Source organism: Acanthochromis polyacanthus, chromosome 15, assembly GCF_021347895.1.
Source record: "Acanthochromis polyacanthus isolate Apoly-LR-REF ecotype Palm Island chromosome 15, KAUST_Apoly_ChrSc, whole genome shotgun sequence".
Lineage (NCBI taxonomy): Eukaryota > Metazoa > Chordata > Actinopteri > Pomacentridae > Acanthochromis > Acanthochromis polyacanthus.
This window is the reverse complement of record NC_067127.1, coordinates 26,660,213-26,684,451: the sequence shown is the minus strand read 5'-3', so window position 1 is coordinate 26,684,451 and position 24,239 is coordinate 26,660,213. Positions and strand designations below refer to the sequence as shown.

Below are 24,239 nucleotides of genomic sequence, written 5' to 3'. Positions count from 1 at the left end.
TGGTTTTCAGGTTTAAACTGACACTAAAACACACAGCATTCCATAAAACTGCACTGACAACATATTTCTACATATTTCTGGCTAATTTCAAAACACCAGACCTGTTAAATATTGTGACACGGTGTGGCACTTTATCCTTTCTTAATTGTATGTAAGAAACTTTGTTAACTAATAAAAGCTAGTATGTTTGTTGTGAAATTATAACCTATTTTCAGTTACTTAATAATTTTCAAAAATGTTCTTAAAAAAATGAATGTCTTAGTCGATGTTTGTCCATGGTTTTTGTAATTGATTGCATTTCAAATTGAAATTTTTTGTGAATCTTTCCAGGAAATTCACAAGAAAATATGAGACCTGTAACATACAGTGTTGTTTTAGCCGTAAGTTCTCAGTTTTTCCCTCAGTTACCTTGGCAGATATGTCCTTCTCGGTCTGCTGCCAGGAAAAAAACCCACTGACAATTAACTTACACACAAGTACTAGAACAAATATATTGACTTGACTTGATTTGTATATTTCAGATATCTGATTTTACTGCTTACTACATGTAGAAAGAATGACTGGTATTAACAAAGTACTTTACAATATCTTTATTAATCCTACTATAAGCTCTGTTCTTTCAGTTTTCAGCCTTTGTCAATACATGTAAAAGTCTCTGCCACTCCACCCTCTGCCTCCCTTACCTGATATTGGGAACACATTAACTGGCAAATTGCCTACATGCTCCCTCTCTTCATTGACCATCGATTCTCCATCCACGGCCTCTGCTGAATTCCCCGGCACCATCTCTGTTTAACAATTCCCTAATTAGCTGAAGTCATAACCTGCATCGTGTATTCATCCCCCCATTAATTAAGGGCTTTGATGTTTAGTTAGAGCGAGGACTGAGCCACAGATAACCTCTATGAGCTCCACGCCGACCAATTCCACTACCCACCAGTTCGATATTGTGAGTTAGCACAGCTCCGACTGCCTAATCGCCACGGCAGAGTTTCTATCAACATGATCGATAAATGAAAGAGGGGCAAAAAGTGTCCTGTCAGCAATAACTATCAAATGGAAAGCCTGTCAATTTTAATAGTATTTTGGGAGGGGAACGGAGCAGCCAAAGGCCAAACTGTACAAATGGTGGTTTGCTTTTAGTCCATTGTACATGAAGCAACATAAAATGTTAGAATTATTCATCCATCTTGGGCTCATATTGAAGCTAGAAGAGTGCTGCAAGCCTAACAGAGACAATGATAATCATTGTCAAAAACACAGGCCCATGACTATATTACAGTTGTCCTCCAAAGGTCTGAACAAATCTCACAGTGTGTATATTTCTTGATGTTGTCATCTTTAAACCCTGCTTAGGCACACAGATAGAACAGGCAAGTGTTAGAGCACTTTCCACTGCACACTGAGATTATGACCAAAAACCAGACCCTTATCTGCCCTTCACTGACCTGATGGCATCCATCTCCACAAAGATGTTGACAGGTTGCCATGGTGAGGTTTGACGACCACAGCTTGCGAATGGTAATGCTATGAACCCACAGCTAAACGGTGTAATTACTGCCATTCAGTGGGCGGACAGCGGACAGAAGACCGTCTCCAAACAACAAGACTGTGAAGCAGAAGGGTTAAGAGTGTGACACTGCAGCACACTTTAGGGAATCTGAATAACAATGGGAGATAATTAACAACACCGTCGCTTCCTCACCTCCCTGTCTAAAGCATGTAGAGAATGTCTGCATTGTGTGTATTTATGTATCGTGTATGTCCAGACTGCCTTTGAGAGTTGTTTGTGTGTGTGTGTGTGTACACACATGCAGATTTCCCTGTGCTTTACTGTGCCATTCCTTATATGAGGGCAAAACACATTAAATACAGAAGAGCAGACACACAAACGCTATTATAAGCTGCGATAACGTGCCCAGAGCACGCACAGAGGGCAGCAACGCTTAATGTAGTTGTTGATCTTTTTAATTGTTAATCCATTATGGCGCTCTGGGAGTTGCAACATTTTTTCCGGTGTCAGTATTGCATGTATTTTTCATCTTTATTCTCCTTCAACAGGCTCTCAGTCGCAATGAAGCTCTGTGTAATTATTTACAACAATAGGAAGCCTCACCGTAACACCAACTTAATGCTTACTTTACACCCACAAGGGCAAACAGATCTAACTCTTATTATCAGAGTTGTTGAGATGAAGTGGAACAATGACAGTTTCACATTTGGAGCTAATGTATAGCTGACAGTTCATGCTGTTTTCACAGCAGATTTGTGCTTACTTGTTTGGTTGAAGAGTAGCCATGAAAGATCAATCCAGACTAGATTTACTGGCAAAATTTCTGTGCTTTGGCCCCTCGGAACAAGGATCTTTCAGTGACCCACAAACCCTTAAAGTGCGTGTCCCTTAGCTGCGTTTTTTTCCCGTATGTGAACGCGCCGCATCTGAAGATTGCACGCTTGGTGGGTGGTCACTAGCGGGCCACAACATTGCCGCATGACAACGAACTTCAGCGGGCCACAACGTGGTCATGTGACAGCGCTTTCAGCTTGACAGTCCAGCAGATGTGGACAAACATAGGAGAGATCAGCACAAGTCTAGCCAGATTGCAGGTTGAAATGCACTGCAACCACACCAGCATGTAACATGTAGTGCGTTTTGAGCTGTGATCTGGTGATTTTCCCGAGTGGGCCACAGCTCTGCTGCACAGATTATTTCTCACCTCAAATGCTTTCAGAAATACTTTTCGCTGAAGTGAAGAGAAAGATTGCGGCCGAGCCGCTATGTTTGTCCGACGCATCTGCCGGACTGTCAAGCTGAAAGCGCTGTCACATGACCACATTGTGGCCCGCTGAAGCTCAAACGCTGATAATGTTGTGGCCTGCTAGTAACCACCTACCATGCGTGCAATTTTCAGATGTGGCAAGTTCACATCTGGGAAAACGCATCTAGTGGACACGCAGCTTTATTCACATAACAATAGTGGATGGAAGTACAGATTAATTCACATTTTTATACATAGACTTTCACATTTGGCTCAGAATTGTGCTACATTTGTTGATACTTGACTCTAGGTAAAATTACGAATCATGTAGTGAGATTTTGGCCACAGACCCTCATTTGTAATGAGGAAAAACACAAAAACAGAGGGAAAATGGTAGAAGCCTGTAGCAGAAGCAATATACAGTTCATACAAAATTTACAAGGTAGGATACTGCAGGCGTAGGATTTCTGATGCTAACACATTATCTAACATCACAGTTGTCAACCGCCATCCTAAGCATGCAGCCTTTAACCATCTCTCCTATTCTGATCGTCCTCATTGATTATTTAGCTTCCCTGCTGGGTCCAAGCAGTTTGGTGTTCTGAACTAACCCCAGAGTTTATTACTAAGTCATGTCCCTTCAGCACTCCTCAGTTGTTCGGACTGTCCTTGCTGTTTTCTTACGTCTTGATGTTCAGTGGCCACGTTGAAGAAGTAACTTAAGGAGGATCAGTACGAATACTTATATTTCTTGAATTTGTCAACATGTAATCAGATTACTGCCCTTCCATCCCACATAATCTGGTCCTGTGTGCCAGGCACCACGCTTTCTCTTTGGACCAGACTGTTGGCTGGGGAGGATCAATGCCTGCTGTGGCTTAGGGAGGAGATTTCTCCCCTCTGATGGAGCCAGTCGATAGGTAATTTCTCTTGAGACGTGTGGCGGCCGTTACAGTATTGAACTGCTAAAACTCCCCGAGCTCAACCCCTCTGGACGGACGTGGCCGCTAAGTATTGATAGACCTCACAGATTAATGTAGACTCATGCAGACACACACACAATTACAAAAGGACACAAACGCAGTCTTGACTTGTTCTTAAATAAGTCGTAGTCCACACTGGCCTCATACATACAATTTGTAGTATCTTCACAAAATAAATGCCTCACTCTGTTGGTTGGATTCCTGTACTGAAGTGTTTTTGGTTATTAATTCTGAAAACCCTTTGTGTCTGTAGACCACAGACACACTCTCGTTAAAGTCTCCTTACTATTTCAGGACCACGGTGTAAAGCATATTTTGGGCGCAATACTTCTTGAAGGTGGTGTTGTGAATTGCAGTCTCCAGCAGGAATGGTATTCTGTATGAGTGCCATAATTTTAAAATGTATTTTAAAATAACAATTTAAAACAAAAAAGGGAAAAGGATCAAAATCACTGTTAGTAAAGTAAATGTATATTCTTTGTTTTTATGCCAGTCTTTTTCCTTCCATGTCAACTGGTCTCTCAACACTTCAGTTGAAGGTTTGGGTGTGTCATGTTCATGGATGTATTAAAAGACCTGGATGTGGCGTCACCACCATATATATAAAAGATGGACAGAGCCACTGTGATGTCACCCATTGGTTGGTGATCTACCATTTTTAAGCTATTTGTTTGAAATTTGTTTTCTTGAGTTTTTGAAAGTGGATGTTATGTGCAGGAGTTGGTATTGACTGACTGTGATGTCACTTTTCAGTCGTCTCCAGGTAGTACAACTGAAAAAATTACTTGCAGTCTGAAAACTATTTTTCCCGTAAACCCCAATTATAGAAGAGTTCTGTCAACTTAGCTGTTGACAGAACACCAACTTCAAATGCAAACAATGTTCATTTTTACTCTTTCTATTATGATTATTTTTAATCCATGGAGATTGTACTCTTCTCTACATCTGGACGATATCAGATATAAAGCAGTGACCTACGTTATTGTAACTGAAGTTACTGTAAATTAACATCAGACTGTAACCTCTGATAATAAACATGTTCTACCCTTGTGATTTAAAGTTGTTCTGTAAATCTCAGGTTACATTTCCTGATTTAGTGTTAACAGCGATGTGTAAATAGAGAGCAATTGTGAAGATGCTTGACTCGTAACTGGTGATTTGTCTGTATTTCCAGCACTTGTGTAGCCGAGACTTTTCAGCTATGAATATCTTTGTACACATTGACAAATCTCATTACATGTACACATTTTAATACAGATTAACATATTTTTTACAGATTTGAAAACTGACTTCTGTAGATTTTGGTTCAAATTGAAAAATCTCAGTTTGCATTGACAAATTATTTTACACATTGACAAATCTCATTTCGGACACAGAGCTTGAGATACAGACAACTCTCTGTAGGCATTGACAAATAGTTTTGCTGCAATAATGTCCCCATAGGAGTCAACAGTATACCGTTGTTGACTTCTGTAACATGAGGTAGTGATTTGGCCTCAGATATTTTAATGTTTCAGAACCAGTCTGTGTGTACAAGGGGAGACAAGAATTTCTTTTGTGTGTCTGGATCAAGTCAAACATCACAGGTATCTGATTTCATTAAAAAAAAAACCACTTAAGGAAATTACCAAATATGTCAGTGAGTGTACTCCAGACTGCTTTCTGTCATGGTGGATCATTTAACAGCTATAGTGTATCTTTCACTAATGTTGTCATCCTCATACTCCCATCACACAATTTGTAATCTGACCTTTGTATTTCAGCCAAATCTGTAAATAGACTGTGAATCAAGAGCAGGGATCTACCTTTTGAACTAATTTTCGTTCTCATTGGGCTGCCTCTTGACCAAACAGTAAAGCTCCACTGACAGGTGACACAGTGTACGAGCTGAATTAGTATCTGTTCTGCAAGTTTTTAGATTAATTCTACTTTGTGAATCACTTATTTAACTTAGTAATTGTGGCCAACCTTGACTGTTCTTGGAAAATATCTGTTACTTGAAGAAAAAACTATAAAGCTGCCTGGGAATCAAGCTACTGCTAACTTTTGTGCTGCAGTTTTTCATTTTCTAATCTTTGTGAACTTTTTCTAGCTAGATATACATTATTACCCCCTATTACCGTTCATGTGTCGCCCGATCAACCAGTTGAGCTATCCGGGTTCAATATGCTATTGTCATTTTGAAGCACATCACCTTTTTGTCTCTTTGTAGCTCCATCTAGACGTAGTGACCTCCAGATTTTGGGTTTCTGTCTTCTTCACTGGTTATGTGGGTCGCTCCCCTGGATCAGTATCCTCAAGAATCCAACTCAGGTCCAGGAGGCCAAAGCCAGGTAGGTAGTCACTTGTGGTCACCAGTGGCCCTCAGGGGAGGGTTATGTCCAAACTTTGCACTTTTTGGAACAACTTAGACTGTTAATTTGTATATTAGGATACAACAGTCTCTGTGAGTGAAGTAACAGTTCGGTAGTGTAGCTATTTTTAGTAACTGTTGAGGCTAATTCAGGCTGTCCTCTTTCTGTGTTCTTCTCATCTTCCTATCTGACCCTGAACTCCATCTTTTACATTTCTGTATGTTCCCCCCTCCACAATGTTTTATCTTCCTTTACTTTTCTCTCAGACTGATGGATAATCTGCCAGACTCAGTCCAGCAGCTGTCAGCGAGCAGAGCCAGCACAGGTAAGCCAAGGCCGCAGGGCTTCTTCAAGGTACAGGACACCATTTACACTTCTCAGATTAAAGTGAGAATTTGGAAGTAAGACAACAAAACCTTGGAGGAGAGGAGAGGAGAGGAATTCCTGTGTCTAGTCTTCTGCTTTTTTAAATAGAGACTCATAGTAAAGGGCATAGCATAGATTAAACTTGGTGCACAGGGCACACAAATAGTAACGCTTGTAAACCAGTATCCTTGTATGCAGACACAAAATATTTTAGATGATGTTTATAGTTATTGTTATGGCAGGAAAAATAGTAGTAACAAATTGAAAGGTTCCTGCAGTAATAGTAATGACAAGTTCAGGCCAAGATGGACTACATCTACAACACACATTTAGCAGTGGTATTGGTGTTTGGAGAAGACATTGTTGTTTATGTATATACCGTGACATATAGTAGGGATTTCATAAGAATGGATATGGGCTCTATTGATGCCAAAATTCCCAAAGTGGTTTATATGATGCTGTAAGAAGAACTATAAATTCTGTAGGTGCTGAAGATAGTGAAAAGCAACAGGTCCACTGTGACTTGCAGAAAAAACATGACAAGAGTCCTGCACGGAGATATTTAATGTTTGAGCTAGACAATCAGGAAGAAGTTATAAAATTAGAAAAAAAAAGCCTCAAACTTATCTAAGCTGCTTAATCTTTGGAACCGTCAGGTTCCAGTGGATGTTAAAGACACTTTATCTTTAAAAATAACTGCCCAAATTACACCACTGATCAGAGCCAAAAACTATTAAAGTTCAGTCAGGAAATTTTATCAAATCTAAGCTTAAAATCTTTGACATGCTATCTTTTTATAAATCTCAATAAAACATTTTTTGAAAATAAACTATTTAGAACATTCATTATCTATACACCACTTAATCTTCTGTAGGGTCGCAGAGGGGCTGGAGTTTATCCCAGCTGACTTAAAGCTACATACAAAGACATATTTACACCTATGGACAATTTAGAACCATCAGTTAACCTCAGCATGTCTTAGGACAGTAGGAGGAAGCCGGAGAACCTGGTGAAAACATGCAAACTCCACATAGAAAGATCCTTGGCCCATGCTGGTATGTCTACTGGGGATCTTCTAGCTGCAAGACGATGGTGGTAACAACCAAGCCGGTTGAGCTTTTTTTTTTTTTTAAAGTCTTTTCAATTGCTGTAAAACAAATAATCATATAAATTCACCTTTCACTTTTTCATGGGGGTTATGGGATGATGACTGTTTTGTACTCCACAGATGCCATTATTTAGAGTCCTCAATACTTATAACCGTATTTGTTCTGTTTCCATAGAAGTGCAGAACTTTATATGATATTATGAAAACTGAGAAAAATGTGACAGGAGCAAAAAAAAAAAAACACCCTGAAATTGCTTGGAGTTCAGAGGGTTAAAGAGAGGTATCCAAATTTAAGGTTCAAACTAAGATAATTTCAGCACATTAATTTGACTGATTTATTTTGCTTTGATTCCATGTTTAGTTCCAAGAATCATGAAATTCCAGTAGCATTAGGACAGACTTATATAGCAAACATACTAGTTCTGCAGGGTTTTTTTTTTTTTTTAAATTTGAGGGCAGTGATATTGCAAGAATTCTAGGCACATATCAAGATTTCACTTACTCTATATAGCCCTGGTTCAGTTCAAAGAACAGTACCTCAGTCTCAGTGAATAAAAGTGCTCAGGACTACACTAGTTAAAGGTGTGTTGGTACAGGCATTGGGGAAATGATGAAATGTGACACGTGTTTGAATGTTTTGCAGTGGAATTCCTTAAAGAAATGAGTGAAGGGGCTAATCTTGGTTTGGTTTGAACATGGCTGAAAGATGTCTGATGTGAACCAAATCTTTAGAACGGATTACCGGGGTCTATAGAGACGAGAATAAATGAAGCTCCAGACTATATCAAATCCTCATTTGCCAGAGCCACCAGGAATAAAACCCTCTGTCTCCTCTTCAGTTACCTGAAGGTCCAGAATAACTTTTTTTTTTTCCAATTAAACAGCTGTCCTATTGACATGCCTTTCAAAGTTTGTCGTGTTTTATCTTTCCTCTTTATAAGGAGAGGTCACACCTGTGTGATGGCTTAGTGTGTGATGTATGGTTGGGACCGGGTGCTCCTGTGCTGACAAAGCCCGGCTGCCCGCCACAGATAAGAGCCAGGGTATGCATCAACCAAGTGTGTGTGTGTGTGTGTGTGTGTGTGTGTGAGAGCGATACAAGTTCTACTCCGGTATGTGTCATACACGTCGTCTGACCAGTGTGTGATGCATTGACACTGACTGTATGACACTTCCACACATACACATATCCATGGCTGTACGCATGCCTAATCTACTCTGTGCGGGAGATACATGACCAGTCAGTGTCTTATCTGGACTGTGAGACCTTCAGGTTCATCCTGCCTTTGCTGCTGCATGACTCAAGTCCCAAAGAAATGATTTCACACAGAGCAGGTAGTACTACTGACAACAATGTCTTTCTGTAAAATCAAACCCAAGTCTGATAGCGGACAACATATTTTATCAATTGATTTCATGGCTCTGGCTTGATCCAGTAGTTTCTACAAATATTTGATTTTGTTTTTTGTGCTCGTGTCTTCAGACGAGGTGGCTGCATTTCTCCTTTATGTGAAAACTCTGGAATACCAAGATAAGCCCGACTACCAGCATCTCAAAGACCTGTTGGCCAGCGTTGTCACAGGAAGCCTTGACTTCTCCAGCCCTCAAGGACCTGCAGTGGAGTCGGACACCAAGAATCCTCACACCAAGGAAAAGGTGAGAGCATGACAAGGTGCACATCAGTAATTATGTGACATCAATTCCAAAACAAAGACCGTTTTAAAATGATTTCAAAAGCTAAACCTCTATGGCTGTATTGCACAATCACATACAGTTTGTCAACATAAAATGAGCCTAAATTAAATTATCACTTTGCTTTTTTGGATGAAAATTAATAGTTTAATCAATTAAGCTGCAAAATAGTCAATAGATTTAGCAATCATAAAATACCACTTGGTTGCAGGTCTATAAACTGATCATAAATCAATCTGCTAGTAGTGAATTGTTCAGGAGACAATCTTAAAATGGATTCATAATAAAACATGGCAAAGTTTTCCCATGGTTTCTGATGACATGGGCACTATGGTGACATGTTTATGTTCTCTGTGGGTGTGGCCACTGGCTAGTTGACTGACTGGCGCCTTTAGAAACTCCTGCAAGTTTAACTGGACTGACTGAAACATTCTTTGGAGAAGACTGCAACTGTACATGTAATGTTTCCATTCAACAAATCTATCTGAACAAGCACCTGTTAAGTGATCACTGTAAGGGAGGTAAAGGATCTTTAGCTGATTCTTTTAGGTATCAGTATCCAAGATGGGTGTCAGTCAGGCCACGAAAGGAAGAGACCAGCGTCTTCAAGATGGTGACGTTTTAATCTGACACACGGGTGTATACAGTTCTGAAATAATGAAAAATAACAATTAAAACATCAATTCACCTAATAACATATACACATACAAATAAACCATAAACTTAAATCTATACACCGCTTCCTCCTGCGTATTCATCATTAAACAACACCCAAAATGTGTCCACATCCATATTGGCTTGAATTACTCTGACCAATACTGCCCTCTGCTGGCCAAACAGGGCCCAGAATAAACGCATCAGTACATGTCAGACGCTTCAACGAGGGCTACATGCTACAGGTGAACAATGACAATATGAAATGATACTCACGTTTCATCGACTTAACAGCGAATGTCAGGACAAAACACACACATCCAACAGAGCTGGAAACAGACAGATCTCAGTATTGTCTAACAGGTAACAACACAAAACAGAACAGGTAAGGAAAGGGTTTTTTAGCTGCGGCTACACTGTCACTCTCTCCAGGACGGCTTCTTGCGGTACTGCCGTTACTTCCTGTTGCAGCAGAGGAATGTCCCTTCAGATTAAGAGCCTCTAGTACAGCCGCCCCCAAATATGCATGGCACATTTGCATCAAATAAAGCTCAGTCTGTCTTAATGGGTCCAGAACTTGGAGGAGGATCTCCCTCCCCCGAGGGAAGAGCTGGCAACATCACCAGCTGGGCCATTGGTCGGGTGAAGATATGCCCTTTGATGTTGACATCGGTGGATCTGACATAACCGTGTCCTGCGGCTCAGGATCTCAGTCCCTGGGTACACCACCTGAGGGAGCAAGCCATCAGGCCGCCCCATGAGCAAACTGTTGGGTGTGACTGGGTCGATGTCAGCTATATCAGTTGATACATAGCCCAACGGTTTTGAGTTGAGGATGGCCTCAACCTTCAGCAGGACAGTGAACAGCACCTCTTCAGGAACTGGTTGCGAGCCAACACGTGTAGAGTGCTGACTTAACTGAGCGAATCTCTCGCTCCCATACTCCACCAAAATGGGGAGCAGCAGGGGGGTTAAAGTGAAACTTGATCTTCTGATGGGCAAGCTGTTGCTGCAATGCTGGAGCCATGCTCTCGAAGGCTTCCCTGAGTTCCCGTTAGGCTCCCTTGAAATTAGTCCCTTGGTCGGACCACAGTTCTGCCGGAGTCCCTCACCTGGCAATGAAACGCCTCAGCGCCATCAGGTATGCATCAGCATTCATATTCTGGAGAAGATCCAGATGCATCGCTCTTGTCGTTAAGCACTTAAAGATTACTCCCCAACGTTTCTCCTGATGTCTGCCTACTTTCACCATCATAGGCCCAAAACAATCCACGCCGGTGGAGTAGAAAGCTGGTTTATGTAATCTGAGGCGTAGGGAAGATCAGCCATCTTGGGAATAGAAGGCTGACCCCTCCAACGGTGACACTCAGCGCAGGCTCGTTGATGCTTACCAACTGCCTCCCATCCTCTGATGATCCAGAATGACTGTATCAACTCGGAAAACACACGCTCAGGCCCAGGATGATGCAAATCACTGTCATATTTCTGGATGAGCAGACGGGTCACTGGATGCGCGGCATCAAGGACGACTGGATGCAGGGACATGTCTAGGTCCTTTAACCATCTGAGCCATCCACCTACCCTGATTAGACCAGAGGTCTGGTCGGCGGCGGGAGATAATGTGAGTAGCCGACTGGAGGGTGGTACTGTTTTCCCAGCAGCAAGGAGGTTGTAGTCGCCCAGAAATGACTGCTTCTGAGCTTGCTGCAGGACTTTGACTTCGGCTTGTTTGTACTCGTCAGCAGTGGGTGACTTATTAGAGGAGGTCACTCCCTGGAGGTCTCTGACCGTGTCATCGAAGAGTTCCTGCCAGGAGCTGTACCTTTCATCACCGGGGTCACAGACTGCCGGTGAGGTGACTGTAGCTCCACAGAAGGTGGTCTTCCGGAGCTCTGTGTGATCCTCTGGGGGCTCAGCATTGGGTCTTTGTGGCCAGCTGTCTGCGCTCTGCAGCAGGAAAGAAGAGCCCTGGGACCACCTATTGGGATCTTTGAGCTCTTCCAAAGTTTTCTCTCTCATCAGGTCATCCGCAGGATTTTGGTGTGAATCCACATAGCGCCAGGTGCAGTTCTCTGTCAGTTCCTGTATCTCGGACACTCTCGCCCCGACAAACGCTTTGAAACGGCAGGACTGGGAATGGAGCCAGGAAAGCACTGTAGTAGAATCGGACCACAGGACGGTGTGAGCCACTTCCAAGGTCAGTTCCTTTTGAAGAAGACTGGCTAGTTGGGCTGCTACAAGAGCGGCACATAGCTCCAGGCGGGGTATGGAATGCACATGTTTGGGGGCAACCTGAGAACGAGCAAGGATGAAGGACAGATGAATGTGACCCGACTTTGTCTTTGTCCTCAGGTAGGCCACAGCTCCATAAGCCTGCTCTGAAGCATCTGCGAAGATGTGCACCTCTTGAAGGGCATCCTCAAGATCAGGGTCAGTGGGCACGTAGGCTCAGGGAAGGGTGAGGAAAGGCAAGAACTGGAGCTCATCTTCCCAGGTGGACCAGGCTTGAAGCAGTGCTGCAGGTAAGTTTGGATCATCCCACCCTCGCTGCTTGTCCCACAGGTGTCGGATGATGATCTTTGCTCTGGTGGAGAAAGGCAACAGGTAACCTAAGGGGTCATACTGAGAAGCTAGAACCTTGTACAGGTTCCTCAGGGTCGGCGCATCGTAGGACACTGGCCTGTGCGTCTCTCTCCCAGTTCCAACTGAGTCCGAGAGTGGATTCCTCCGGGTTAACCTTGTCCTCTGCCAACCACAGGTCTAAACTCTGAGATCGGGCCTCTTGGGGCAGATGGTCCAGGACACTTGGCTCATTACAGGCCCACTGTCGCAACTCAAACCCAGCTGAAGATAGAAGCTCCCTAAGACGATCCACTACCTGTTTAGCTTCAGCTGGTGTACGTAAGCTCTGTAGGCAGCTATCAACATAGAAGCAGTGTTCTACTGAGAATCTTATCGGGTCATCAGGCTGGCAGTGTCCCACCACATGGCGCTGCAGTGCATATGTAGCGCAACAGGGGCTACAGGTTATGCCGAAAGGCAGCACCTGCCACTCAAACACTCTCGGGGGCTCATCCACTTTCAGGTCACGCCACAGGAACCTCAACAGAGGGCGGTCTTCAGGCAGGAGGCGGACTTGGTGGAACATCCCCTTGATGTCCCCACTCACTGCGATGGAGTGCTCCCGGAACCTCAGTAGGATGCCGACCAAGGAAGCTCCAAGGGTGGGGCCAGGTGATAAGTGCTGGTTCAGAGTTTGTCCCAGGTATTGGTGGGAGCAGTTAAATACGAGCCGATTCTTGCCATTGTGAGCGACAAGGTGGTGGGGAATGTACCAACACTCTTCCGGGGTTTTATCCCTAGTAACCTCCTGGACAGCACCTGCTGCAGTGAGCTTCTGCATCTCTACTCTGTAGATCTCTGCTCGCTCAGGATCCTTCAGGAGCCGTCACTCAGTGCTTCGCAGAAGAGCCATTACTGACTCCTTCGGTGCCTGCAAGGGGGGCATATCTGCATGACGTAGCAGCAGTGTAGCATACCTGCCCACCCCGTCAACGTCAGTGCGGACAGTCTTGGTGTCCAGCAGTGCAACTGCCTGTTTGTCCTGTTTTGACCGAGTCACTTCTTTTACTGGTCGGTGAGGTATGGTGTCCATCTGCCATAACCGCTGTACATGACGGTACAGCTCATCCATCTGTGGTGGAAGGGAGGTGAAGAGACACTGCACCGGATCTACTGGCCGCCCCATGAAACTGATAGGACCTTGGAGGGTCCATCCCAGCCGGGTGTGGACTGCTGCAGGGCCACCAGGTGGTCCAAGTCTGACTGGTTGTATAGGGGTTATAAGATGTGCCTGATCGGAGCCAAGGAGGAGAGATGGTTCTGCATTCTTCAAAGCTGGTATAAGAAGGCCACGGAGGTGTTTGTACTTCTTCTGAAGTTGCTCTACAGGGTACGAATGCAGGGCTAAACTGAGGCGACTAGCCATGAAGGCACCGTTGATCTTATAACTGACCTCAGGGTTAGCAGCGGGAGACACATGGAACGATATCTTATGCCCATGTAGCACCTGGATATCCTGTCTGACCGTCTGAAGAGGCAGGTGTTCAGGGGCGCCCTTTATTCCTTGGGACTCAGCTGCAGCTGGTAATAGCATGGACCATTCTGATCCGTCATCCAACAGGGCAAAGGTACTGAGACTATGGCCTTTGTGACGTAGAAGCACTGGAAAGATCTTCAACATGACACGATTATTGGCTCCAGGCCGATCGAGGTAGAGGGAGTCAGAAGCAGAGCTTGTCAGGCAGCTCTCTTCCTTCACTCCAGTCTCCTGGTTCCTCTCAGGTCTCTGATTTATCTCATGCAGGGCTAAGAGATGTTTCCCCTGGCAGATATTGCAGGGCTTCTTCAAGGTGCACTGGGCTGCTTGATTGTTACGTGCACAACACCAGCACCGCTTGTTCACCTGAATCCACTCCTTCAGCTGCTCTTTAGAAAGTCTGGCTACTTCACTGCACAGACTAAGGTAATGTTCACCACTCTGGCAATAGGCACAGTAGGCTTTCCCTGTGGGTTTCTTCTTCTCAGAACTTACCTTGGAGACAGAGACTTCTCTGGACGGTTCTCCAAGGCCATGTAGGACAGTCACCGTCGATTTCCCCAGGCGAGCCTCAGCCCTAGGGGGATGTCTGTCCTTACTGGTCCTTGTGCTGACTGGGCTGTCAAAGCTTAGGCAATAGGACTCATAGCTGAGCCATTCTGACAACTCCTGCAGGGTGTGTGAGGTGCCAGGCTGTTTGAACCGGTGCCGACGGAAGTCAGCCCGCTGTTCCGCTGGAAGCTTGGTTAGAAGACGAGTCACATGGGAACCACAATTCAGCTCAACTTCCCCCTCTGGACCTAAGGTCTTGAGCAAACCCACTAAGGATTAGATCTGGAGTGAGAACCTTTGGAAGGCTGCCGAGTCACTGCGTCTGATTTCAGGGGCTTCTAGGACACTAGCTATTTTCTTCAAAGCTAGCTGATGAGGCTGGCCAAATCTATCATACAGAGCTCTCATTGTGTCAGTGTACGGGGTAGGTGAGTTGAGATAGGCATCAGCTATTCGCTTAGCTTCCTCCAACTTCAAGTGGTCTACAAGAATCTGGTACCTGAAGAGTTCTGTAGAGTCCAGTGGGAGCAGATTCTCCAAGGCGATGCGAAATCTGGCGAACTCACTGAGGTCTGGCTGGATGAACTTAGGAATTGTAGGTCTGGGGCCTCTATACACTATTTCTGACAGAGGTGCCTGTACAGGGTTGTTAGGGGGGGAAAGAGCTGTGCATCACCCCAACGACAGGTGGGGAAGGGGCTGCTTGGGACTGTATTGGGGGTCTTGAGCCGGCGTAGGCAGGAGCAGGGTGAGAGGATGGCTGAAGAGGAGTGGCTGAAGGACGAGACTTAGACGATGACATCTCCGGATTAAGGAAGCTGTGAGGAGGTTGGCTCTGAGACATATTCTGTTGCCCCAGGTTAAGATGCTTCATTCCTGCCGACATGTCTTCCTCAGGTGCAGGCCAAGGAGGTGGGTCAGGCCAATCTTCCTCTACTTCTTCCTTAGGCAGACAGGAAGTGGGCTTGGGCTGGGATGCTGCAGCACTGGCTCCAAGGGGCCTGTAGCTGCTGTGACTTGAAGCTGAGTTAGAGGACTGCTCAATGTTCTCCCTCAGTGAGTGGGCTACATCTATTAGCTCCTTCATTTCTTTCCGAGCCTCATGCAGTTCCTCTAAGGTGGACTGGAAAAGTTGTTGTGAATGTTGGAGCTTCGCATTCTCTTCCTGGATGGCTTGGATATCTGGACGGAAGGAGGGATGCTGGTAAGAGCCCCACTGCTGTGATGTAGGGTAGGATCCAGGTAGGATATCCCTGGCTGAATTACTCCTCTGGAGGAAACCAGGGGCTAGCTGAGGCGTCTCATAATGAGCAGCATCCCCAGGAAATCCATCAGTGGAAGGCTGAGGTGTGTAATGATAACTTGACTTAGCTGGGCCATATGGGGGATGAAAGGAAGCATGCTCTGGTGAGGAGAGAACAGGCGGTGGCCTCCGTGAGGACCCATGTAGTCCACTTCATAATCCTGGAGCCTAGCAGGTCGCCGTGTCTGACGCTTGGATCTCACAACAGCAGGAAGCTCATCATCTGACTGCATCTTGAATGCTGTATCCGGCTCGAAGGATCAATGTAAGGGAGGTAAAGGATCTTTAGCTGTTTCTTTTAGGTTGATACAGTATCCAAGATGGGTGTCAGTCAGGACACGAAAGGAGGAGACCAGCATCTTCAAGATGGTGACGTTTTAATCTGACACACGGGTGTATACAGTTCTGAAATAATGAAAAATAACAATTAAAACATCAATTCACCTAATAACATATACACATACAAATAAACCATAAACTTAAGTCTATACACCGCTTCCTCCTGCATATTCATCATTAAACAACACCCAAAATGTGTCCACATCCATATTGGCCTGAATTACTCTGACCAATACTGCCCTCTGCTGGCCAAACAGGGCCCAGAATAAACGCATCAGTACTAGCACACATGTCAGACGCTTCAACGAGGGCTACATGCTACAGGTGAACAATGACAATATGAAATGATACTCACGTTTCATCGACTTAACAGCGAATGTCAGGACAAAACACACACATCCAACAGAGCTGGAAACAGACAGATCCCAGTATTATCTAACAGGTTACAACACAAAACAGAACAAGTAAGGAAAGGGTTTTTTTAGCTGCGGCTACGCTATCACCCTCTCCAGGACGGCTTCTTGCGGTACTGCCGTTACTTCCTGTTGCAGTAGAGGAATGTCCCTTCAGATTAAGAGCCTCTAGTACAATCACATATAAGAAAACCCTCTCTTATACCCAGGCCAGTACACCTTATTTTCTTTCTAGCACTGTAGAGACCTTTTCCCCAATCTCTCAGACTATGGAAAACAATAAAACTACAGTGTGTTGGCTGGGTGTCCTACTCTGTGTACTTAAGCAGTTCATGAAATCCTAGAAAGAGACAGCTTCTTGTAATGGACTACCCTGTATTGTTAGTGTTCTTAATGTTGGATACATTACGGTTCTGCAAATGAGTTATAATGATTTGTCCAAAATCAATTGTAGAATGAACACAACAGAGCAGAAAACAGCATTCACAGTTTAGCTTCTGTAATCATGTATGTACATATGTGTGTGTATTCAAATCCCTGCCCACATTACGGATTCAAGTAGCAGATGTGGTTTGAATGTAATGATTTGACCCTTCTGGCTGTAGCTCTTCAAGAGTTTTATAGCATAACAGTGTCAGACTGTAGCTGATACAGTGTATTAGTTATAGCAGTGTGAACACAGGGTCACTGTCTGAGTTTGGAAATGGCAGTGTGTGCTGTACAAATAGTAAACTAGAATATTCTATTGTGCTTCATGTGTAGGTGTCTCTGTGTGCTACTTCTACAGGATGTTTAAACACTTGTGTGCAGTTTAAACCGTTGATTTAGGGAGGTACATTTACTGCATAAAGGCAGATGCCATCTTTGAGGGTTACTTCTTATCAAAAATTTTACCATTCAGTCAACACTGGGCAACTTCAGCCTTGGCCACAAAGATTCCTGTTCAACCTGCTGAGTCTCTTAACCCTAGAGTGCAGAAACGTGACAGCAGCGAAAGGGAAAGTTAACCTGCCAGCGACACCCCCCATCCCCTACAATGAGCATGTCGACCAGAGGTGGCCAGGTCTAAAGCAGGAGGAGGACCATGATTCTCCTCCAATTCACCAGAATCACTTCTTGACCCTCAGGGGCCCAGTGAGCGCCCTCTCAATGGTCCTATTTGAAGGAGTTGATGACACACACTTTACACAGCACAGGGTGTCTCCAATTATGCTCCTGATTTCCTCTCCTCTCCTTGTGTCATTTAATTTCCATGCTAAAGTGCTGGCCAGTTTGATCCCTAGTTAAACAGAAGTGGCCATTTACTGGCGGTTTAGTGAGGAGAGTAAATGTCAGCCGAGATAAAGGACACTGAATGGGCATCTTCGCCCAATCATTTGCCACTAGTGTTGTATAAATTTATTATTATCTTATGTATGATTATAGTTTTGGAGTGAGGCAAAGTTTTACTTACAGAAGACTGGTTAAAGACGGATATAAAAGGCATTTATATGAAAGTTCACAGGTTTTAGAAGAGATTTTAAAGTGACAGCTCAACAGACATTGGAACATGGCAGCACCACATACAACAGTAGAACACAACTGCCAAAGGAGCGCTTAAGTTTAGAGGACATGGAAGTTTAGACTGCGGTACAACATGAATCGACAAAGGCAAAAAGTAACGATTAATCTGCCAACAGAAAGCGGGACGAGCCAGAGGGCCCAGCAAAACCAAGCCTTCACCTGCAGAGGTGGAAGATGAAGGAATGAAGTCCAAACCAGTGCCAGCTTGCCACATAAGAGGACCACCCCTCCCTAAACCTCAGTCACAACAGGTAAGGAAATGTTCTCACCACGTTATACATCCATACGTTATGTAATAATAACACTTTGTCGTTATTTATTTATGATGTTTTAGGACAACAGCTGAACTTCAACAGTAAGTGCTTGTTCTTGTACTGCTGCTTGTGTAACCTCATGGTAGACTGAGGACAACACGGCATCTTTTTGTGTAGCAGCTCTTTTTCATCTGTACGGACTTTGTTTTCATGATGACATCTGTAACAGTTTCTGAGGGTTTACAGTGGACTCATTTTTCACTGCAGTCTAAGTCCCGCACCTCTATAGTAACAGCACAACCATGTAGAGAGACATGGAGAATGACAATGTTTTTTTTTTGGTTATAATTCTGTAAATCCAAAATCATTTATCAAGTTTTTTTTTTTTTTTAATGGAGCAACATTTTTCAAGTGCACACAGGTGTTGCCAATCCGAGAAAAAGAGCGATGGACCTTTATAGTATAGTATCGATGTTACTACTTGCATTTTTGATGTATTACAATGCTTGCTCTACTGTGTAACCAGTCAGAGTTTAAGGGACAGATTTTACTGACTTTAGCGTAATTCTAAACTTTAATCTATAACGTTGTTTTCCAGTGCGTGAGTCGTTCTGGACATGATGCCGACACAACCTGGTGGTGCTCTTTTGCCTTCTGGCTTAGATTAATTGTTGTACTTTCATTACATGCATTATGGGCAGAGGAATATACTATACAAACACACTGATATGAAATTTGAAAGCCAAAGTCAACTTCACATGGGTTATCATATAAATATACTTAATAATCCAGTCAAACTCTTATGAATCAGTAAAACACTTCTATTATTTGTTTGCTGATGAAAGGAAGAAGTTTTGCCGACTGTCAGAAGATCACAGAGGCCGCGGGTTGCACCTGTTCACTCTTACAAGGAGGACGACAGTGAGGAGGATGAAGAGGAGGATGAAGAGGAGGAGGTCAGACCCAAACCCATTCTTGCATGCTATCTGAGAGGACCTCCAAAAAGCCCCAGTGGTCAACCCAAACAGGTGTGATGGCAAGAAGCTAGCAGCCAGACTCCTTTTGTTTGACTGTGTTTATTTTGCCATGTTAAACCTTAGTTTGTTTTATGTAAATAAACATTACACTAATAGCTCCAAAACCAGTATTTTATTGACAGTTAATCTTCATGAATGTGCCCTAAAACCTTAGTACGTCCCATTGTGACTCCAGGTTTCAAAAAGGTTGCAAAGAGATACAAAAGTCTGCAGTTGCCACTTTAAGCCTTTCATCTCATACAGTGCACATTGTAAAAGAGCATACACTTGAATTACCCTCTTTAACAGAAAACTAAATCCACATGGACCGGGAGGAAAACGGACGACTGGACTGTGACCTCTGGGAGATGGGAACGAGTCGATTTGCAAAGGAGAAAACCTGAATGGGCAAACTGTGACATTAAGAGCCAAACAAACATGGAGTACACAGAAAGATGGGATGAAAGGCCACTCCATGACAGGGAAGGCTACAGCCATCAACAGCAGAGGTACAGCCAGCGCTGGTATAAGCACAGAGACAGTACAGGACAGGACGCTGGTTCCACACAGAGACAAGGACTGATGTCCTGGTTTATCGTTTTGGGTGCTTTCCTTTTGGTGGTTGCCGTTTTAGAGTTTGCCAAAGTACATTTAAACCCATTTGAACAGAAAAAATGACTTCTGAGCAGGTAAGGGATCTGCCAGTTTAAACGGCTTCTTTCTAAGCTGCTTCCAAAAATGGAGATGGAGCTGCTGGGGACACAAAGCCTCTTCTCAGGACTTCTGGGCTGCCATTTTCACTGTAATAGGCTGAAATAGAAAGAGAAGCCTCAGTTTATTCTGCCTATTAAATGTTCTGTAAAGTTAAATGGGGTTTGAAGGATTGCTTTTTAAAAAAAAATATTGAAGTGGGCTCTCATTTTTCACTCAAAATCACATGCACAAATAAAACTGTCTTTGACTCTGAATCGATGATGTGCTGTATTCACACACATCCAGTGTCACATACTTACTCCTTTGTCAGATGAGGAGTAGCGTCGGGGAAAGTGTCTGAATGCAGCATATTGTAACGACCGCACTCAGCGGCCTTTCAGTGGAGAGAAGGCTACGTGATGTATAGAGCTGTGCTAATTAAGTATGCTGAATATCTATTGAGTGTGAGGGAAGGCCTTTCTGAAGCTCTGTGACGGCAGCTGTCAGTCACACTGTGAGGTGCAGACATACCTTGCTGCAGTAAGGACACTCTCCAAAAACAATGCTGAAGCTCTGTCTGCTGGTGGGGAGTGCCCGCAGCCACTGAAGGGAAAAAGAAAGAAACTACTTGATCAAATCATTACCTTGGATCTGATGTGTCACAGATTAAAACATTTGTTTCAATGTACACTTTTTGCAGCACACTGTAAAGGCATATTCAAGATTATCCAATACCTTGAAGCATTTTGAGGGCTTTTAAGTAGAACTTTATAATGTCTCCTGCCACTTTTTTCTTCTTTAAAGAAAGATCTGAGTGTTCAGAATCTCACTGAACACAGAGAATACAAACATGCTCAGGCAGATGGAGCTCATTTGCTGTGTGTCATGAAGCAGCAGCAGTCCACCTCAACAATCCCTCTCTTTACCTGAGTGGTGAGCAGAAAGTAGTGCGTCTGTGCTCCAACTCAGCCAGGGATCACACTCCACTGTCACTTATCTGAGCAGCCCAGCTGTTACAACACTAAAACATTAATGGCCAAGAGATCCGAGACTGTCTTATCCTGAGCAGCAAACAGTTCCAGCACCTCTGATTAAAAAGCCGTTGGTTCCTAAATGGAACTTTCAACACTTACATTTTAGTTGAGGTCAAGTATGATGCTTATTTATATAGGTTTCAAACATTGGACTCTGTGAAAGTGACATGATAAAGCTTTGTACTATGATTATCTGAATGAAAACAGTGTAATGCATTTGTAAAAACAATATTTTTATGTCAAACAAATGTTTTGCACAAACCAATTAAAACTGTATCAAGTTCTCTGACTGAAAACTAGATTGCTTTCAACCAGGACACCATTAAATCCGGACTAACATGCCAGCTGGTTAAGAATAATGCGTGAATCGATATTTATTTAAGCCCCAACATGACACTTTCAGGAGGGATATGAATATACAAAGAAATATTTGTTCAAGAGTTAATCTAGTAAATCTGATGAATTTAATGGAGTGGAATTTTCTCTTCTGCTCACCTCACCAAAGTCATTTTGTCAGTTACTGACATTTTGTAGTTATGAGGCATGTGAGGTAGTTTGCGGTAAATCTGAACTTTTAAATTATACTAACATTTTGTGTTACTAAAATTTAAGATAAGATAATCCTTTATTACTCCCCCCGTAAGGGGAAATTTCCCATGTTACAGCAACAGTGCACAGTAAAGATAATAATTATAATAACAATAATATATACAGAGTGAAGGATAAAAAATGAATAAATAGAGTATTACTACACAAAATCCATTTTTTTTAAAATGATTTCATAAATGTTTTCTTTTGTTTTTCTTTTAATAATCATCATCCTCTGTTCTTAATGTCTTTGTAAAGCACTCTGAATTGCCTCGTTGTTGAAATGTGCTATATAAATAAATTTGCCTTGCCTTGCCTTACATTTAAGTAAATGACATCAGCAAAAAGTGGCTTGTGGAATAAATGTAAAAGTGCAAAAAAAAAAAAAATGCCAGCAGTGCAAGTAATTGTTGTGCAGATTTTACCATTTACATTGTGCCTGTCGACTCGCATTTCATAGCACCTTAACTATTCTCCAAACTAAAGCACAGGTCTGGACCATAGAATGATAGCTATGTACCAGCAATGGACAATTAATCATTAGCAATAAGACAGTTGTTTTGGAGAAAGTTTGATTATTTCACCTAAATGTATTCTATCCAAACTTCGTGAAAACACAACAGAAAATACAAAGTTGAGTTTCATGAGCAGATTTCATGTGTGTTCCCTCCCTGGCTCATGACAGCCAATCATGTCCCTTAGCAATGGAGAACCTTTGTCCTTTGTGCTCCATGGCTGCTGTGCCGACTGCCTAGTTGCCCCCATCTGTGTCTGCAGACCTCCCCAAGTGGAGGCTACAGCTGGCATGGACCAGTGGTTGCCATTGTGACATGGACTTGGTGGTCAAAAAATGGCCATAACCCTGTTTCTCCTAACATCTCCACCTAAGCAACACTCTCCCAGCGGCTGGCTGATAGACCTGATGTGGTGCTAATGGTGGTGTAGATTTCCCACCTGGTGACACTCAGTGCAGGTCAGTTACTCGGAACTCTAACCTCAACGCAGTGTGGCGGCTTCACCCTGTCCACCCTCTGTAAACCTCCAACTGGACTAGTGTACATAAAGATTGTTGATCAGCATTCATCACTTCCTCCGGCTGAACAAAAGTGAAGCCTGAATCTTGCAGTGGTGAAGTCATTTGCAATTAGAGTGTGTGCAGTAGTGACTAAATACAATCAAAAGAAGAATGTAAATGTAATTATGTAAAAAAAAACAAAAAAAAAACAAACCAACAACTCTTCTTTCATGTAAGTTGGTGTTTGGCACGTTTCAGCCTGTCTGGAAACAAAGACAACAAAAGGAGTAGTTGATCTATCATGCAAGTTGAAAGCTTGCTACATGGGAACTTATTTGACAAGTGTTCCATCAATAACTGTTTTCCAAAATAGTGAGTGTAAAAATATTTTGCAAAACTGGTGAAGCATTTTCAGATTTTGCTGTTTCCATTAACTTTCTTCTAGTGTGACACATCAAAATGTACATCAACCTATTGTCTATGCACCACTTAATCCTCATTATGGTCGCGGTAGGGCTGCAGTCTATCCCAACTGACTTAGGGTGAAGGCAGGGGACGCCTGGACAGGTCACCAGTCTATCACAGGACTACACATAGAGACAAACAGTCACACTCACATTCACACTTATAGACAATTTAGAATTACCAATTAACCTCAGCATATTTTTGGACTGTGGGAGGAAGCTAGAGAACCTGGAGAAAACCCATGGATGCACAGGGAGCACATGCAAATTCTATGCAGAAAGATCAGGACGCGAACCAGGGATCTTCTTGCTGCAAGGCGACAGTGAGGCACTGTGCAGCCCGAAAATGTACAAAATAATAAAAATGCCGTTCTACATCATGGTCCAGCAACACAGCAACACAGTAGTTGTGCAAATGATCCCACCAGTGCAAGATTCAAGTTTTGCTTCACTTCTGGGCAAACTAATTCGACTAGCAATGGTTAGGTCAAAAATTCAGGTGTCATTTAATGATTTGTCAGTACTAGCAGAAATACCTTACAGACATAAGAAATGAAACTTTTGACCTCTGGCATTGTTGATATGTGCAATTTTAATTCCTGATGGATTCGCTTACTAAATATAACCTGCCATGATAGTGCTAACCAACACCTGGAAACATGCCTTGACTGTAAAATCAGTGGAGTTTCCCTTTCATAAGGAGACGATGCAGGTAGTAGATGTTTAGTAACCACTTGTAGCTTTAAAAACTACTTTGTATGGACTATAGTGGTGCGTCCACTTCCATTATAACTACGATAAGTTTGAATTACAGACTCTTGGTGTAATGAGCTGCTTTCTCATAAAAATTCAATGAAGGACAAATTGCTGAAGCTTTCTTTTGAAATTAACTAAATGTGGAGTTTGCTTAGCATACACCAGTACAGTTTGGAACCTTCGTATCACATCAAATCCTCTTCAGATAGTTAAGAACCAGATTTAACTAAAAGT

At 43.2% G+C, this 24,239-nt stretch overlaps 2 protein-coding genes across 7 annotated transcripts in view; one reads left to right on the top strand and one right to left on the bottom strand.

The window, feature by feature from the left end:
- Window positions 1-22,090, top strand: part of vrk2 (VRK serine/threonine kinase 2) — a 32,175-nt gene extending 10,085 nt beyond the window's left edge. The window contains exons 9-14 of one of the 5 annotated variants that reach the window (XM_022206809.2): window positions 5,955-6,075; window positions 6,363-6,421; window positions 9,054-9,226; window positions 18,302-18,436; window positions 19,285-19,395; window positions 19,765-22,090. In XM_022206809.2, coding sequence (XP_022062501.1) covers window positions 5,955-6,075; window positions 6,363-6,421; window positions 9,054-9,226; window positions 18,302-18,436; window positions 19,285-19,395; window positions 19,765-20,133 — 968 coding nt within the window. In that variant the 3' untranslated portion in view covers window positions 20,134-22,090. Of the gene's footprint in view, window positions 1-5,954; window positions 6,076-6,362; window positions 6,422-9,053; window positions 9,227-18,301; window positions 18,437-19,284; window positions 19,581-19,764 lie in introns of those variants that run through there. The other 4 variants (XM_022206808.2, XM_022206810.2, XM_022206812.2 and 1 more) reach the window with 4 other exon arrangements.
- fancl (FA complementation group L) overlaps window positions 20,129-24,239 on the bottom strand; it is a 40,241-nt gene continuing 36,130 nt past the window's right edge. For both annotated transcript variants that reach the window (XM_022206813.2, XM_051959658.1), the window contains 2 exons: window positions 20,680-20,751; window positions 20,129-20,265 (listed from right to left, as the gene is read on the bottom strand). In XM_022206813.2, coding sequence (XP_022062505.1) covers window positions 20,230-20,265; window positions 20,680-20,751 — 108 coding nt within the window. In that variant the 3' untranslated portion in view covers window positions 20,129-20,229. The remainder of the gene's footprint in view (window positions 20,266-20,679; window positions 20,752-24,239) is intronic.